The sequence below is a fragment of the Ailuropoda melanoleuca genome, chromosome 11, assembly GCF_002007445.2.
Source record: "Ailuropoda melanoleuca isolate Jingjing chromosome 11, ASM200744v2, whole genome shotgun sequence".
In the NCBI taxonomy this organism is placed as follows: domain Eukaryota; kingdom Metazoa; phylum Chordata; class Mammalia; order Carnivora; family Ursidae; genus Ailuropoda; species Ailuropoda melanoleuca.
In genome coordinates this window covers 19,535,267-19,553,922 of record NC_048228.1, presented here as the reverse complement: position 1 = coordinate 19,553,922, position 18,656 = coordinate 19,535,267, and the positions used below count along the sequence as shown (strand labels likewise).

Genomic DNA, 18,656 nt, shown 5'->3' with positions numbered 1-18,656 from the left:
ACAAAAAGGGATCAAAGGTATCCAAATCGGCAAAGAAGAAGTCAAACTGTCTCTCTTTGCAGATGACATGATACTCTATATGGAAAACCCAAAGGAATCCACTCCCAAACTATTAGAAGTTATAGAACAATTCAGTAAGGTGGCAGGATACAAAATCAATGCCCAGAAATCAGTTGCATTTTTATACATGAACAATGAGACTGAAGAAAGAGAAATTAGGGAATCCATTCCATTTACAATAGCACTAAAAATCATACGATATCTCGGAATTAGNCCATCCCATTTACAATAACACCAAAAACCATACGTTACCTTGGAATTAACTTAACCAGAGACGTAAAGGACCTATATCCTAGAAACTATAGATCACTTTTGAAAGATATTGAGGAAGACATAAAAAGATGGAAAAATATTCCATGCTCATGGATTGGAAGAATTAACATAGTTAAAATGTCCATACTACCAGAGCAATCTACACTTTCAATGCTATCCCGATCAAAATACCAATGACATTTTTTCAAAGAACTGGAACAAACAGCCCTTAAATTTGTGTGGAACCCGACAAGACCCCGAATCGCCACGGGATTGTTGAAAAGGAAAAACAAAGCTGGGGGCATCACAATGCCGGATTTCGAGCTGTACTACAAAGCTGTGATCACAAAGACAGCATGGTACTGGCACAAAAACAGACACATCGACCAATGGAACAGAATAGAGAACCCAGAAATGGACCCTCGGCTCTTTGGGCAACTAATCTTTGNCGTTACCTTGGAATTAACTTAACCAGAGACGTAAAGGACCTATATCCTAGAAACTATAGATCACTTTTGAAAGATATTGAGGAAGACATAAAAAGATGGAAAAATATTCCATGCTCATGGATTGGAAGAATTAACATAGTTAAAATGTCCATACTACCCAGAGCAATCTACACTTTCAATGCTATCCCGATCAAAATACCGAGGACATTTTTCAAAGAACTGGAACAAATAGTCCTTAAATTTGTATGGAACCAGAAAAGGCCCCGAATCTCCAAGGAACTGTTGAAAAGGAAAAACAAAGCTGGGGGCATCACAATGCCGGATTTCGAGCTGTACTACAAAGCTGTGATCACAAAGACAGCATGGTACTGGCACAAAAACAGACACATAGACCAGTGGAACAGAATAGAGAACCCAGAAATGGACCCTCGGTTCTTTGGGCAACTTATCTTTGATAAAGCAGGAAAAACGNCTTTGGGCAACTAATCTTTGATAAAGCAGGAAAAAACATCCGGTGGAAAAAAGACAGTCTCTTCAATAAATGGTGCTGGGAAAATTGGACAGCTACATGCAAAAGAATGAAACTTGACCACTCTCTCACTCCATACACAAAGATAAACTCCAAATGGTTGAAAAACCTTGATATAAGACAGGAATCCATCAAAATCCTAGCGGAGAACATAGGCAGCAAGCTCTATGACATCGGCCAAAGCAACTTTTTTCATGACACATCTCCAAAGGCAAGAGAAAGAAAAGAAAGAATGAACTTGTGGGACTTCGTCAAGATAAAGAGCTTCTGCACAGCCAAGGAAACAGTCAAAAAAACTAAGAGACAGCCCACGGAATGGGAGAATATATTTGCAAAGGACACCACAGATAAAGGACTGGTATCCAAGATCTACAAAGAACTTCTCAAACTCAATACACGAGAAACAAATAAACAAATCATAAAATGGGCAGAAGATATGAACAGACACTTTTCCAATGAAGACATACAAATGGCTAACAGACACATGAAAAAATGTTCAAAATCATTAGCCATCAGGGAAATTCAAATCAAAACCACACTGAGATACCACCTTACACCAGTTAGAATGGCAAAAATGGACAAGGCAGGAAACAACAAATGTTGGAGAGGATGTGGAGAAAGGGGATCCCTCTTACACTGTTGGTGGGAATGCAAGTTGGTACAGCCATTTTGGAAAAGAGTGTGGAGGTCCCTTAAAAAGTTAAAAATTGAGCTACCCTATGACCCAGCAATTGCACTACTGGGTTTTTACCCGAAAGGTACAGACATAGTGAAGTGAAGGGCCATATGCACCCCAATGTTCATAGCAGCATTGTCCACAATAGCTAAATTGTGGAAGGAGCCGAGATGCCCTTCATCAGATGACTGGATTAAGAAGATGTGGTCCATATATACAATGGAATATTACTCAGTCATCAGAGAGAACGATTACACAACATTTGCAGCAACATGGACAGGAGTGGAGGAGATTATGCTAAGTGAAATAAGTCAAGCAGAGAAAGATAATTATCATATGGTTTCATTCATTTATGGAACATAAGAAATAGGAAGATCGGTAGGAGGAGCCGAGATGCCCTTCAACAGATGACTGGATTAAGAAGCTGTGGTCCATATATACAATGGAATATTACTCAGCTATCAGAGAGAACGATTACACAACATTTGCAGCAACATGGACAGGAGTGGAGGAGATTATGCTAAGTGAAATAAGTCAAGCAGAGAAAGATAATTATCATATGGTTTCATTCATTTATGGAACATAAGAAATAGGAAGATCGGTAGGAGAGGAAGGGAAGAATGAAGGGGGGGGTAAACAGAAGGGGGAATGAACCATGAGAGACTATGGACTCTGGGAAACAAACTGAGGGCTTCAGAGGGGAGGGGGGATGGGGGATTGGGATAGGCTGGTGATGGGTATTAAGGAGGGCACATATTGCATGGTGCACCGGGTGTTATATGCAAATAATGAATCATGGAACATTGCATCAACAACTGGGGATGCACTGTATGGTGACTAATATAACAAAATAAAAATTTAAAAAAATGGTTAAAGGGGGAAAAAAAAGATGAGGTGACTTGGTATGTATTGGCAGGACCAAGTTCCATGAGGACAAAAAAAGCAAGTTCCAAGACAGTATGATATAATTTTTCAGATAGTAACAACATGTATGTATATAAAGCAATTCTGGAAGTAATGTGTTTCTTCTTAATCCTGATTATTCCAAGAGTATCTTTCTCTTTATATGCCTACATGTAGAGTATTTTTCTCTGTACTTTATATACTTCCCTCCACCTTTTTTTACGAGAAGGAATAGATGGGACCAGGATTCTTGAAAAGACTTTAATGAAGAGACAGTTTAAAGAAAAGTGAATCAGTTTAGGGAACCAAAAAGGGTGGTGAGGGACCAGGGGATAACCGTCCTCACCATTAGGATAGTCCTAAAGGACCGAGTTTGGGGAAACCGTGTCAGTAGCCTGTAGAAGAGGGGCCATCTGATGGAAGCCATAGCTCCAGCAGGATGCAGCCACTGCCAGAATGTGAAAACAGGGAGGGAATATGAAGGAAATGTGTATCAGTGTCTCTCCGATTCCACTTTGGGATCTTTTGCAGACGCATTCCATTTACCAAACCCAAATAGGAGCCAGTGGTCAATAAAGCTTGTGTGACGCAGTCTGGAGAGTTCAACCTCACAGGACAAGAGCAAAGCAGAGAAAAGATGTGAACAGATGGGAGCTCAGGGGTGCCTAGAAAATAACCAGTACAAGCAGTTGTTTTTTGTAATAAAATTTTTAAATGAATTATGTTGAGATAAGGCGTCAAGACAGGAAATGAGATCAAATTTTGCTTGTATGTAGAGAGGAATATCAAGAAATTTGGTCCTGTTGTAAGATGAGTCAAAGGAAGTAATGATAATGTTGGAAAAGCTGTTTTGAATCAGATTGATTAGATGATTTTTAATGACAGTTTCAAGATTATAGACATTATTCACTGGATTTTAAAGTAAATTTGGAAAGACTCTTTTCCAATTATTACAAATTAACAGAAAATCTTTAGAATATTATGACAAGCTGGATCTTAGTAGGGAAGAAGAATGAAAATAGAAGACAGGATTTTACAATGGCGAGAACATTGACTTAGCATCAGGGAGACAATGGCTAGAATCCTGGATCATCATTGATCATTTGTGAACTTGGTCACTGTAGACTCTGAACCCATTCCTCATGGACTCACATGCATAATATTTTGCATGGTTATTGTGAGACTGAATGAATAGATGGATGTAAAATGCTTAGAACGGAGTCAAGACATAGCCTTCTCTCAAAAAATTATAATACCATCTTTGGAGTGCCAAATTTATGCCAGGAACATCTCTAATCCTCCAAGTAACCTCATTTCATGAGAAGAACTGAGGCTCAGTGTTTAAGCAGTTGTCACAGGGCCCATAGTTAGCAAGTGACAGAGTTAGGCCTTGAAGCCGGGCCGATAGGATTCCAAAGCCAGGCTCTTACTGTTAATGTGCAGTTCATATCCTTTGACCTTTTCTCCCATAAGGCACAAACACACTTAAGCTAACTTTTGAGAAATGCCAAAGGATGTAATTGTATAGTAAGTTCTCTCTGAAAATCCGTTCAAGAAAGCTATTTAGGTTGATTGTAACAAGCTAAGGTATAAAATACTTGAGTATTGGGGCGCCTGGGTGGCTTATTCATTCAGCGTTTGCCTTCAGCTCAGGGCATGATCCCGGGACCCTGGCATCAAGCCCCGCATCAGGCTCCCTGCTCTGCTGGGAGCGCTGGGAGCTTGCTTCTTCTTCTCCCAGGGGCTCCCCCTGCTTGTGTTCCCTCTCTCGCTGGCTGTCTCTCTCTCTCTGTCAAATAAATAAATAAAATCTTTAAAAAAATACTTGAATATTATGTATGATCAAAGCCTGCTTTTGAATTGTGGCTCAGGAAGTCATCTTCATTGTCCTTATTGCCATCAACTCCAGATTGTTCTGCGTATCATAGTCTGTCTGCCTAATTGTCTTAACTTGTATAACGGTGATACTCAGGGAAAATTGGTGCATTTTCCTAATAGTTTTAAAAAATTGTTATGTAATCAGAAATGTCAAAAACTTTAAAGAGCTTATAAGCTCTAAAGAGAATAAACAAAATAAAAGAGTAGGGATTAATAAGATTTATGTGTATCAGAAAGAAAATACAACAAGACAGAAGATCCTGTTGACAGTTGCAGGAAAAAGTATTAAATACTTAAAAATGAGCTTAGAAGAGGGTGTGAATGGACTATACAAAGAAAACTGGAATGTTTTTTTGGGAGATGAAAAGAAAGATTTCAATAAGGATTGGAGGCGATGACAGACAATTGTTGGGGTTGTCAATTCATGTCATCTATTTATAAACTGAATGCACGCCTAGTAAGTCTGGTTGGACTTCAGGGAATTAAACTCACAAATCGATACCAAGCTTTAATTGGAAAACATATAGGTATCAATCTAAAGTTTGTTCTGGAAGAAAGGGAAAAAGAGCAACAAGGAAGGATATATCCTACCAGATATAGGGACACACATAAATCAGCAAAAATTAGGACTAAGGATGAATAGAGCTGAAAGAGAAGAGGGATACACACACACAAACACACAATACACACCCATACTTAAATTATGTTTTATAGAAATTTGGCAATACTTTAAATGTCATTAAAAAGATAATGGGTAGGTAAGTTTGCAGACATTAAAATGACATGAATGAAAACGAGGCAGTGACATAGAAATATAATTATAAATAATAATAAGTAAAAAGAAGAATATAATGTTTTGTATTTATAGTGTATTAGATATGCTAGGTTTGAAGGATACATACTTGTATTCATGCTAGGATTACATTTATCTTTTTAACTGAGTACATACTTGAATTCATAGATTTAAAGGAAAAAGAACATGAATAAATAAGAACAGTGTTTAGTTCAGATAATAGAATAAGAATGATTTTTGGCTTTTCTAAAATTCTTTTACTTTTTGTAATGTTTTTACAATTTACAATGTAATGTTTTTATAATGTTTTAACAATAAAAGTTTTAATATAGGTTATGTAAACTTTCACATAGAATATGACCATTGGGGTCCTTGCGTGGCTCAGTTGGTTAAGTGACAGACTTCAGCTCAGGTTATGATTTTAGGATCCTTGGATTCCTGCCCCACATCCCACCCCATGCTCAGTGGGGAGTCTGCTTGTCCCTTTCCCTCTGCCCCTCCTTTCTCTCCCTGTCTCTTTCTCAAATAAATAAAATTTTAAAAAATGAAATAGAAAATGACCAAGGCATCAATCATAGTAATGTTTGGAATACTAAACTTGAACCAATAAAGACAGATCTCCATTATGTAAGAGTTTTATATTTTTTAAAAAAAGATCATTTATTTATTTATTTGACAGAGAGAGAGAGAGAGAGAGATCAAGAGCGATCGTGCACAAGCAGGGGCAGAGGGAGAGGGAGAAGCAGGCTCCCTGTCAATCAGGGAGCTCAAGGCGGGGCTGGATGCAGGGTTGGATCCCAGGACCCAGGGATCATGACCTGAGCCAAAGGCATATGCTTAACTGACTGAGCCGCCCAGGCGCCCCACAAGAGTTTTATCTTGTTCACAATTATCTTGACCATGTCAAATTTACTAACGTTACCTAAAGTTCCTTATGATTAGATGTACATTTTCATAACTTCTTAAATCTGTTCCTCTTACATATGCTACTTTTCCATCTTTTCATCTATTTTGTTTTGCCTACTTTTCTGAGCTCTTGAAATATTTACATATTTTTGTTTTGCTCTTTTGCATTTATAATGGAGTGAGTTTTCTTATAAAGTAAATTATTAATGCCTACTACACACCTACTTTTATTAGAAATGGAAAAACTCTTCTTAATGACAAATTAAAATGATTTCAAACTTATATTTCCTTTTTTGTTCTTTTAGGTAAGTAACTGAACAGGGACATGAAGAACTGATATTTCAAATGACAGCCATGTTGCAAAAGGTACTTTTGGTATTTTAATATTACTGTAAAAGGAATTCTATAAAAAGACACAGAGGTTGCAAAATAACTAAGTACAATTTTAGCAAAAATAATTTTTTTATGTAAACAGATGTTTAAAGGTGTTATAGCTTTAATAGTATTTTAATTATGAGAAATGTAATATATGATATGACTTTTTTCTGTAGTCTGGGAAATTATTGTCACTATTACTTGGGAGTGGAAAAATAAGTAAATTGATCATTATGTCCACATATTCACTGGTGGAAAGAGGGAGGTGGGAGGCAAAGTTTGATACAATAGAAAAATGAAAACATTGGGATTTGTACATCGTACTCATCTCTTTTCTCTAGGGGCTGTGGTTTCTTCTCTGTGATCAAAACATTATCTCCAGAATTGTTCATAAAATTGATTGCTCTAAGTTTGTCCATAAAGCACTTTGATTCTGGATAATTTAAATAGATTAAATCATGGTGGAGAAATCTCCAGGTCTATTTATGCAAAAAAAAATTTAAATAAAAGGGAGGGAAAGAGGGAAGAAGGAAATAAGGAAATAATACTTGCAGAGAAATAATAGAACATAAGAATTCTTAGTCTGGGTTATCTCTCATATGCATAGTTTGTGGAAATCTGATTTTTTTTAAGTCATATATCTCGTCTAGAAGAATCTCTTACTTCTCTAGAAGAAATCTTTAAAATACTATAGAAACCATCATGTCTAGTTACAAGGGAAACTCTTGCATTATGAACTGTTAGATGAGCTGTGTGATGCCATTAATACTGGCAATCATGCAAAAGACCTGTGATATTTGAGATGCAATGAAGCATGTATTGTCCCTTTATACTCAATTAACAGCTCATTTCAATGAACAGAAGATATATGAGTATCAAGAGAGGAGAAATTAACTCAACTTATTATAAAATCACAATTAAAAAATTTCTAATTTTACTTAGAAATTTTCTGAAGGGTCTTACAGATCTCAGGACAGGTGCCACTGAAGAGGCTTAATAGGAGTTCTTTGAAAATTTTGTCTGTGAATAAAAGTGGAAAGAATCCAGTAGCTGGACAGAGATATTGGGATGAGAGAGTCTTGAATATGTTTAAATGTTAATGGGGATGATGTCAAAGAATGGTAGAGACTGAAGGTCTGGGTTTCTTGAGATGAGGGAAGGGATGAAGTGGGCAGCACAGGAAAAGGGATTACACATAACTGGTGGGAGGACACCTACCTCAACATGACTAAGGCAATGACAGTAAGATGTGTATAGGTATGGATAGGCTCATCGACTCGTTAGGGGAAGGTTAGGGGGTATCAACAGTGGTCTCCATTTTCTCCATGAAGAAGGTGTGGCTGGAGTAGTTAGTAAGGATTTGAGGAAAGGAGAAAAGTTTGAAATAGTGTTTGTAGAGAGTAGAAAGGCAGAGGGAAAGTTGTGTTGGGGAGTGTGTTATTAGACTAGGCTGGTGTCAATGACTTGGAATTTGTAGTGTTACCAGAGTCTCTGAATTTTGCCAGTGATCTTAAGCTTCCAATTTGTAAGCTTTTCAACCTTCAGTCAACCATTGTCGACTGTGACAAGTGTTTGGTGGTAGAAGGACTTATTTAAACCTAATAAATGATTACCTTCTTCCATAGAGTTAAGATGGAACCATATTTAAGGACATTCATCTAAGTGTGGTCTTTTCCCTTAATTTTCACGGATGTATATTATGTATACTTAACAATGTACTATGTGTATGCATATTACTTTAAAAAAATCAGAAGTCAGAGATACTCTGCTTCAAGGAAAGGAATAAGAAAGATAGTGACTATTCTTTTTTTAGGTCCTCAGTTTTGGTGTGTGTCTCCTAATGACAGTATTTTCATGGCAAAATTTAGGAACACTATTTGACTTTGAGGAAAAGATTACTTTTTTTTTTTTTTTTTTAAATTCAAAGCTTATGTCTTGTTTGCCATGACGGAAGAGAGCCTACTGTCCCTACTCAGGTGTCATTAGCTTGGCACATTCTTCCTCTTCTAGCAAGTATCCTTTGGACAGTCAGATTAGGCTGTGGAAGTATTAAACAGGCCCAGAAGATGAAAAACTTCAGTCTGTTGACTTTGAATTATAAGGATATTAATTTGCACATTTAACTAGAAACTCTAAATTCCCATTTTGATTTTTAAGAATGTGTACTTGAGGGCATAGAACTCTTTATTAGACTGAAGAGATCTTCTAGTTCAGGAACTTTCAAATGTTTTTTTAGCTACAAAACCACTTTGAAAATTAAAATTTGGTATAAACCAAGATAATAAAAAGAACTGTTCAAGTTCTAGTAGGCATGGGGATCCTGCGACCCACCTACACTTGTCACCTCCTTCCCCCTCTCCTCATTTCACTTTCAGGTAGGTCATCTGAGACATCACCAATGAACCTCCATGGAACATTGAAAATTAAAATTTTAGGTGATCACAACTATACTGAATTACATCAAAATATAAGGTTCTTGAGATAAATTGTGATTTGAGGATAATTTTTATCTCTGTAATAAAATAAGCAGGTTACTGTCAACTTTGACCTAAATTGTATAATTACCTTATATTGCTAATTTTAGTGATAACAGATACTAATTTTGGCCAAAGCAGCTTCATAAAAACTATTTCTAAGTATGGTGCAAATCTGGGGTTGAAAAATCCAAGCACTCCATTTAATTAAATCTGCTGGTCAGGGTGACCGAAGCTTGTAAATGGGAAGCCCTTTACTCAGCTTATGAACAGAGCTGTTCTTTATTGTCCTCAAATGGTGTACATATGATTATGGTAAAGAGGATTTAGCTGTCTTGATCTTGAGCCACCATGAAAATGTATAATAAGTTACCAAGATGGTACTCTTCTATTAGGGTGTGACTTTGCCTGGGGCTGATGGTATTTACAGATATGGAATTGAATGTTTTCAAGAAAATAACAGTACCCTGTCTAGTTGGAAACTACAGCATGGATAAGATAGATATAGGGAATGGTCAAATGAAGGCTAAATTGGAGTATGTAAAACTTACTAACAGAGTTATAAAGACAGACTAATAAAACTAGTAGGGGACAGTACGAAACATGATATGTGACACATACAATACCAGATAGTTTATTTGTGTTATTTTTAATAGTTGTAGTAACCCAATAAAGTTGGTATGAGGCCTTGGTTTTCTATCTGATGAAACAGAGGCTCATGGAAGTTAAGTAGCTTGTCCAATTTGCACAGTCAATTACCAGCAAATGTGGTGGAGCCAAAATTCAGCTGGATCATTTTATTTCAAGACCAAAGTGGCCTAGTGAAGTCAGACCCAAGAGCCAGCTAGAATGAGAAGTAGCTGCAGTTTTGCAAGGAAAGTGTAAAGCCGTTAGAGACAGCAAGAAAAAGGCTGTCCTCCATGCCAGAGATGCTATCCAAGAAGGTAAATACTGCCAGCGGTTCACTGAGAAAGAAGTGGGCTCTGAGAGTCCAATGAGGATTTGTATCCTTAAAACCTACTGCCTTTTTAATTGCCTCCACACAGTCCTGCTTCTAAATAACTGTGGTGATTAGGGGACTATCTCTGCAAGGCTCAGGCCACTTGGGGCTTATGCCAACAAGAGCTTTTAATGTAGAGATCAATGGGATGAGCTCTGGCTGGCTGAGAACTCCCTGTGGTGTCCCTAACTTTGGAAGTCTGGCCCATTATCCTTTCATTGCAAGATTCATTTCCTGGGGATGGAGAAGGAGCTCAGTTCTGGATTATGTCCCTTTTTTTTTTTTTATTTTATTTTAATTAATTTTATTTTATTATATTATGTTAATCACCATACAGTACATCCCCTGATTCTGATGTAAAGTTTGATGCTTCATTAGTTGCGTATAACACCCAGTGCACCATGCAATACGTGCCCTCCTTACTACCCATCACCAGTCTATCCCATTCCCCCACCCCCTCCCCTCTGAAGTCCTCAGTTTGCCTCTCACAGTCCATAGTCTCTCATGTTTCATTCCCCCTTCTGATTACCCCCCTTTTCTTTATCCCTTTCTTCCCCTACCGATCCTCCTAGTTCTTATGTTCCATAGATGAGAGAAATCATATGATAATTGTCTTTCTCTGCTTGACTTATTTCACTTAGCATTATCTCCTCCAGTGCCGTCCATGTTGCAGCAAATGTTGAGAATTCGTTCTTTCTGATAGCTGAGTAATATTCCATTGTATATATGGACCACAGCTTCTTAATCCAGTCATCTGTTGAAGGGCATCTCGGCTCCTTCCATGATTTGGCTATTGTGGACAATGCAGCTATGAACATTGGGGTGCATATGGCCCTTCTCTTTACTACGTCTGTATCTTTGGGGTAAACACCCAGTAGTGCAATGGCTGGGTCATAGGGTAGTTCAATTTTTAACTTTTTAAGGGACCTCCACACTGTTTTCCAGAGTGGCTGTACCAACTTGCATTCCCACCAACAATGTAGGAGGGATCCCCTTTCTCCACATCCTCTCCAACAATTGTTGTTTCTTGCCTTGTCTATCTTTGCCATTCTAACTGGCGTAAGGTGGTATCTCAGTGTGGTTTTGATTTGAATTTCCCTGATGGCTAATGATTTTGAACATTTTTTCATGTGTCTGTTAGCCATTTGTATGTCTTCATTGGAAAAGTGTCTGTTCATATCTTCTGCCCATTTTATGATTTGTTTATTTGTTTCTCGTGTATTGAGTTTGAGAAGTTCTTTGTAGATCTTGGATACCAGTCCTTTATCTGTGGTGTCCTTTGCAAATATATTCTCCCATTCCGTGGGCTGTCTCTTAGTTTTTTTGACTGTTTCCTTGGCTGTGCAGAAGCTCTTTATCCTGATAAAGTCCCATAAGTTCATTTTATCTTTTATTTCTCTTGCCTTTGGAGATGTGTCGTGAAAAAGGTTGCTCTGGCCGATGTCATAGAAGTTGTTGCCTATGTTCTCCTCTAGAATTTTGATGGATTCCTGTCTCACATTGAGGTCTTTCATCCATTTGGAGTTTATTTTTGTGTATGGTGTGAGAGAGTGGTCAAGTTTCATTCTTTTGCATGTAGCTGTCCAATTTTCCCAGCACCATTTATTGAAGAGACTGTCTTTTTTCCACCGGATGTTTTTTCCTGCTTTATCAAAGATTAGTTGCCCAAAGAGCCGAGGGTCCATTTCTGGGTTCTCTATTCTGTTCCATTGGTCGATGTGTCTGTTTTTGTGCCAGTACCATGCTGTCTTTGTGATCACAGCTTTGTAGTACAGCTCGAAATCCGGCATTGTGATGCCCCCAGCTTTGTTTTTCCTTTTCAACAGTTCCTTGGAGATTCGGGGCCTTTTCTGGTTCCATACAAATTTAAGGACTATTTGTTCCAGTTCTTTGAAAAATGTCCTCGGTATTTTGATCGGGATAGCATTGAAAGTGTAGATTGCTCTGGGTAGTATGGACATTTTAACTATGTTAATTCTTCCAATCCATGAGCATGGAATATTTTTCCATCTTTTTATGTCTTCCTCAATATCTTTCAAAAGTGATCTATAGTTTCTAGCATATAGGTCCTTTACGTCTCTGGTTAAGTTAATTCCAAGGTAACGCATGGTTTTTGGTGTTATTGTAAATGGGATGGATTCCCTAATTTCTCTTTCTTCAGTCTCGTTATTCGTGTATAGAAATGCAACTGATTTCTGGGCATTGATTTTGTATCCTGCCACCTTACTGAATTGTTCTATAACTTCTAATAGTTTGGGAGTGGATTCCTTTGGGTTTTCCATATAGAGTATCATGTCATCTGCAAAGAGAGACAGTTTGACTTCTTCTTTGCCGATTTGGATACCTTTGATCCCTTTTTGTCTTCTGATTGCTGTTGCAAGGACTTCTAGTACTATGTTGAATAATAGTGGCGAGAGTGGGCATCCTTGTCGTGTTCCTGATCTTAAGGGAAAGGCTTCCAGCTTTTCCCCATTGAGAATAATGCTTGCAGTAGGCTTTTCATAGATGGCTTTTATGAGATTGAGAAATGTACCCTCTATTCCTACACTCTGAAGGGTTTTAATCAGGAAAGGATGCTGTATTTTGTCAAATGCTTTTTCTGCATCAATTGAGAGGATCATATGGTTCTTGAGTCTTTTCTTGTTGATATGATGTATCACATTGATTGATTTGCGAGTGTTGAACCATGCTTGCATCCCAGGTATGAATCCCACTTGGTCATGATGGATAATCCTTTTAATGTACTGTTGGATTCTATTAGCAAGGATCTTGTTGAGGATTTTGGCATCCATATTCATTAGAGAAATCGGTCTGTAATTCTCCTTTTTGAGGGGGTCTTTGCCTGGTTTGGGGATCAAGGTAATATTAGCCTCATAGAATGAGTTTGGTAGCTTTCCTTCTGTTTCTATTTTTTGAAATAGCTTTAGGAGAATAGGTATTATTTCTTCTTTGAATGTTTGGTAGAATTCCCCAGGAAAACCGTCTGGGCCTGGAGTTTTATTATTTGGAAGGTTGTTTATCACTGACTCAATTTCTTCATAGTTAATTGGCCTATTTAAGAAATCTATTTCTTCCTGTTTCAGTCTTGGTAGTTTATAGGTTTCCAGGAAGGCCTCCATCTCTTCCAGATTGTTTAGTTTTTTGGCATATAGCTGTTGATAAAAGTTTCTAATAATCCTTGCAATTTCAATGGTGCTGGTCGTGACCTCTCCCTTTTCAGTCATAATTTTAATAATCTCAGTCCTTTCTCTTTGTTTTTGGACAAGTTTTGCCAGTGGTCTATCAATTTTATGGATTCTCTCAAAGAACCAGCTTCTAGTCCTGTTGATCTGCTCTACTGTGGTTCTGGTCTCTAATTCATTGATTTCTGCTCTAATCTTGGTCAACTCCTTCCTTGTCAGTGGGTTAGGCCTGTCCCTCTGTTGCTGTTCCAGTTTCTTGAGGTGAGAATATAGAAACTGCATTTTAGATTTTTCTATTCTTTTGAGTGAGGCTTGGATGGCTATGTATTTCCCCCTTAGGACTGCCTTTGCAGTATCCCATAGGTTTTGGACCGTTGTGTATTCATTCTCGTTGGTCTCCATAAATTGTTTAATTTGTTTTTTGATTTCCTGGTTTATCGAGTCATTCTTGAGCAGGATGGTTCTTAGCCTCCAAGTGTTTGAGTTTCTTCCAGGTTTTTCCTTGTGGTTGAGTTCCAATTTCAGAGCGTTGTGGTCTGAGAATATGCAGGGGATAATTTCAATCTTTTGGTATTGGCTGAGACCTGTTTTGTGTCCCAGAGCATGATCTATTCTTGAGAATGTTCCATGGGCATTTGAATAGAATGAGTATTCTTTGGTTCTGGGGTGTAGTGTTCTATATATATCTATGAGGTCCAACTCGTCGAGTATGGCATTCAAAGCCTTTGATTCTTTGCTTAGTTTTTGCCAGGGTGTTCTGTCTATTTCTGATAGTGGGGTGTTGAGGTCCCCTACTATTACTGTGTTCTTATCTATATGTCTCTTTATTTTGGTTAAGAGTTGGCTTGTGTATCTTGCTGCTCCCCTGTTGGGGGCATATATATTAATAATTGTCATATCCACTTGTTGAATACTTCCTTTAAGAATAATATAGTGCCCTTCTGTATCTCTCTCTATGGCCTCTAGTTTAAAATCCAGTCTATCTGATATGAGAATTGCTACTCCAGCTTTCTTTTGAGGTCCATTTGCGTGGAAGATGGTACTCCATCCCCTTACTCTAAGTCTGAATGCATCTTTGGGTTCAAAATGAGTCTCTTGTAGACAGCAAATGGATGGGTCATGTCTTTTTATCCAATCTGCAACCCTGTGGCGTTTTATGGGAGAGTTTAAGCCATTTAGATTGATAGAGATTATTGACAGATATGATTTTAATGATGCCATTTCTCTTTAAAGTCTTTGTATCGGTTGTGACTTGCTGCTCTGTATCACTCTTGGGGCCTTTTTACCTTTATAGAGCCCCCCTTAATATCTCCTGTAGGGCTGGTTTCGTGGTTACGAAATTGGTTAATGATTGGCGATTTTGGAACGTCTTTATTTCTCCATCAATTCTGAATGACAGCTTTGCTGGATAAAGGATCCTTGGCTGCATGTTTTTCTCTGGAAAGAGCTTTAAAAATGCCCCCCCAAGCCTTTCTCTCATTCCAGGTCTCTGTAGACAGGTCTGACGTAATCCTGATTATGTCCCTGACATCTTCTATTCAGGTGTATATCCCTGAATCATAAATCAGAATCTGTATCTACTGGTATAAGAAATCTTGTTCTAGTTATAGAGAAGCAAGGAACAAAAGGAAAGGAGAATAATTAAAAAGGTTAAATATGCCATCAAATGAGCCAAATACAAAATTTACTGTCTTGAGTTTTTGCATTTTTTAAGGCTTGTTTAAATATGTAGGGCTTAAATAAATAATTAAAAAAAAAAACTTAAAAAAGGGGTGCCTGGCTGCCTCGGTTGGAAGAGCATGCAACTCTGGATCTCTGGGTCTTGAGTGCGAGCCCCAAGCTGGGTGTAGAGATTACTTAAATTAAAAACAAAAAACAAAATCAAACTTAAGTATGTAGGGCTCCTGGGAGAAAATAGCAGATGCTAATCTTCTCAGGTATTAGGGAATAGAATACCCTGCGTTGACATGATTATTGATAATATGTGTATGTTTGTTTGCCTGTGATGTCAACGTTCTTACATTTCGAGTGGTGCCAATTTATCTTTTCATGTAAATCGTATGTAATATGTGAGACATTTCCTATGGTGATGGAATAATTATAACGTGGTTTGCTTAAATTTAGATAACTCCAAACTCTCAAGCTCTGTATTTTCTGGGGTATTTTTTCCTGAAAAACATATATAATTGAGAGAATGACAGCATTATATTTGCTCATCTTAATCCATTTCAGTGTTCCCAACCATCAAATCAAAATGGGAGCTTTCTAGTCTCTCCATCTCATCTCAGTTTAATAGACATATCATTACATTACTGTAATTGTTTTTGACTTAACAGTTCTTGTGACCAGAGAAAAGAATCTTTTTTTTTTTGTTTCATTGTGTTTCCTCTTTTGTTATGTTTTGGTTTTGGTTAAAGCTATTAACAGCTGGCATAATATCCCTTTTTCTATCCTTATTGTGAAAAAAAGAGAAAATAAAGATTCAGAAAACCAAAGTTCTACTAATGTTTCTACGTACTACTAATGTACGAATGTACTAAGGAAAGAACATAGTTTGGGGGGAAAAGTGTTCATTCTATGACAAATTTTCTGTACCACTCCCGCAACCATTCCTTCACTCTGTGGTTAGTCTATATACAACGACACCATATAGAAAGGATTGGTATCTGATCAAGAAACAAAGCTCTACTATGAGAAACAAACTGAGGGCCTCAGAGGGGAGGGGGGTGGGGGAATGGGATAGACTGGTGATGGGTAGTAAGGAGGGCACGTATTGCATGGTGCACTGGGTGTTATACGCAACTAATGAATCATCGAACTTTACATCGGAAACCAGAGATGTACTGTATGGTGACTAACATAATATAATAAAAAATCATTAAAAAAAAAAGAAACAAAGCTCTAATGAACTAATTGATTACTTGCTACCTTCAAAACAAAATTTGCCTCCTGCTCCCGTAATTCCTCCATTTAATTTATATAAGTTAATTGTAATTCTAGCAATGCTAGTAACTCTTTCTGCAGTTACTGTATTGGTCACATAATTAATCAGAGGCACAGCAGTAAAATTTATTTTAATTTTTGTTATCAGCCTTATCTTTAGTGTTTAAAATTTTTCAACAAATAACGATAGAGTAAGCATGTTCTTCTTGGGTAAGTTAGAGGGACTTTTTTTTCCCCCCACAAACTTCTATGAATCACATCAATCTCCAATATCTGAGGCCACATGCTTACAGGCAGAGCATATGAGGAAAGCAGGACCTTAACCCTGATCAGTGAACTAAAGCTGAAAAAACTGATCTCACAGGAAAGAGCATGTCCTTCTCAGCGTGCATCTGGCCCTTTTCATTTTGCTTTCATCAGCTGGGGCTGTTCAGTGGTGCAAAGAAAACATTGTTAAATGCTTACAGCTTTTAGAAGTGCTTCTGAACTCTTCAAATAATGGTAAGAGTTGCAAATCTTACAGGAAGAGCCTATCACAGAAAAGCTTTATTCAGCTCCACAGGGAATGGTGAACTTCAGTTACTGAGAGCTGCTCTAAAGTAAAATACTTATAATAAGGAGATACTGAAGTATTCATTGTTGTGAAGCTTAAAGGGAACCAAAGTGTGTTTCATTGCATGTCTAAACCTAATATCTGTAAAGGGTGTCTTTGGCCACCAGCAGAGAGAAAGAGTGAAATTTTGCAGATGGATAAAAAGGAACTTTCAATAACCAAGCTTAGTTTTTTGGCAAAAATCCAATGCTCTGGGAATTCTCCAGCAAAATGGGTTGAACTTGGCAGATCTGCAAATATGCATATTTCTACTCAGAACAATCAAGCAAACATAGAAACTTGCAGAGGAACTAATTATCTTTTGTCTTTTTTACCTTAGAAAGAGGGTAATATTTGGAAGACAATCAATTGCTAAGAGATTTTAAAAGCAACATTTAAAAAATGGTGAAAGAAAGACCTATTTTTAGCCTTTTTCAAAAGTGTTTTTAATACCCGTTTGTGCTCCCAAAATAATTTATCATAATTGACAGAAGCCTGAGCCATATGGTTTATAATTTGAAGACTTTTGTTTATTTTGTCATTTGCCTTTTAAGTAAAAAGGGAATTCTATTTCAATATCTTTTGTTTCTCTTGCTACTTATTGCTATAGTTTCATCATTATGAGATGAATCAATGCAGTCAGCTTTCTAAGATCGTATCCATATGAGACAAACCCTGTTTACTGACTCAGATTATTTACATTACAGAAAAACAAGCTACAGAAGAGTATAGATGAGCTTATCTCCAAAGAGTATTTTCTGGCAAATATTGGCATATATGAAAATGTACTCTATATGTTGATATTAATATATAGTATATGTTTTATATTTGGTTATATGCATGTAAATGAATTGGGTGGTGACATGGTCTTTCAGTACAAAGTATTAGAGCAATTACAAGCAATTTGACTATGTGTTCTAAATTCAAATATAGATATTTTAAGTATTTTATTTAAAAAATTAAATCACACAAAACAGAGAGAACTGATTTACTTAAAATGTAAATCCCTGATTTTCACATTTTGTAAATTTTTCAGTTACAGTTGGGGTATTATAAAATATTTGGGCTTAAAATAGACAAAAGAGAACATTTACTTTTGAGAGTGCACTGGTGGATAGAGAGCTTTTTAAATAGAATGAATAAATTTATATTTTCTGAGGTGGAGAGATGGCCAAGGTAAAAAAAAAAACAAAACAAAAGGAAAGAAAAAGGAAGAAAGAAAAGAGGTAGAACACTGTGCATGAATCTATTTCTTTCATAAATATCTGTGTGCATTTTATATGGTTATAATGAGAATTATTTGTAAGTATGAATGAGGAAGGGAAGATTAGCTCTTTTTCGTTGTTGAATATGAACACTAACAGCTAGAAAATGTAGCAGGTCTACTGAGACAATTAGGCTACAAACTTAAAGATTGGGTTGACTTCTCAGAAAGTGCAGAGTTAAGGTAGTATTGTTATGAGAGTAGAACTGACATAATGTTTCCATTTGTAAATGTCGCCCTGAAAGGACTGAAACTAGGGAGTCACAAAAACGCCCATCTGATAGAAAAGATTTTAAGTGGTGGTTACAAAATACATCATTAGCCATTGTTAGTGAATGGAAAAAAATAGCAATTAGGTCCCCACCCCCACCCCCACCCAC

The 18,656-nt window shown here is 37.1% G+C and overlaps 1 protein-coding gene across 2 annotated transcripts in view; it reads left to right on the top strand.

Annotated features, from left to right (window-relative positions):
* ANK2 (ankyrin 2) overlaps positions 1–18,656 on the top strand; it is a 629,716-nt gene that overhangs the window by 168,756 nt on the left and 442,304 nt on the right. Inside the window, exon 2 of one of the 2 annotated variants that reach the window (XM_034671324.1) lies at positions 6,752–6,812. The exons of the other annotated variant lie outside the window; for it this stretch is intronic. Coding sequence (XP_034527215.1) covers positions 6,792–6,812 — 21 coding nt within the window. The 5' untranslated portion in view covers positions 6,752–6,791. The remainder of the gene's footprint in view (positions 1–6,751; positions 6,813–18,656) is intronic. 2 annotated transcript variants of the gene reach the window in all.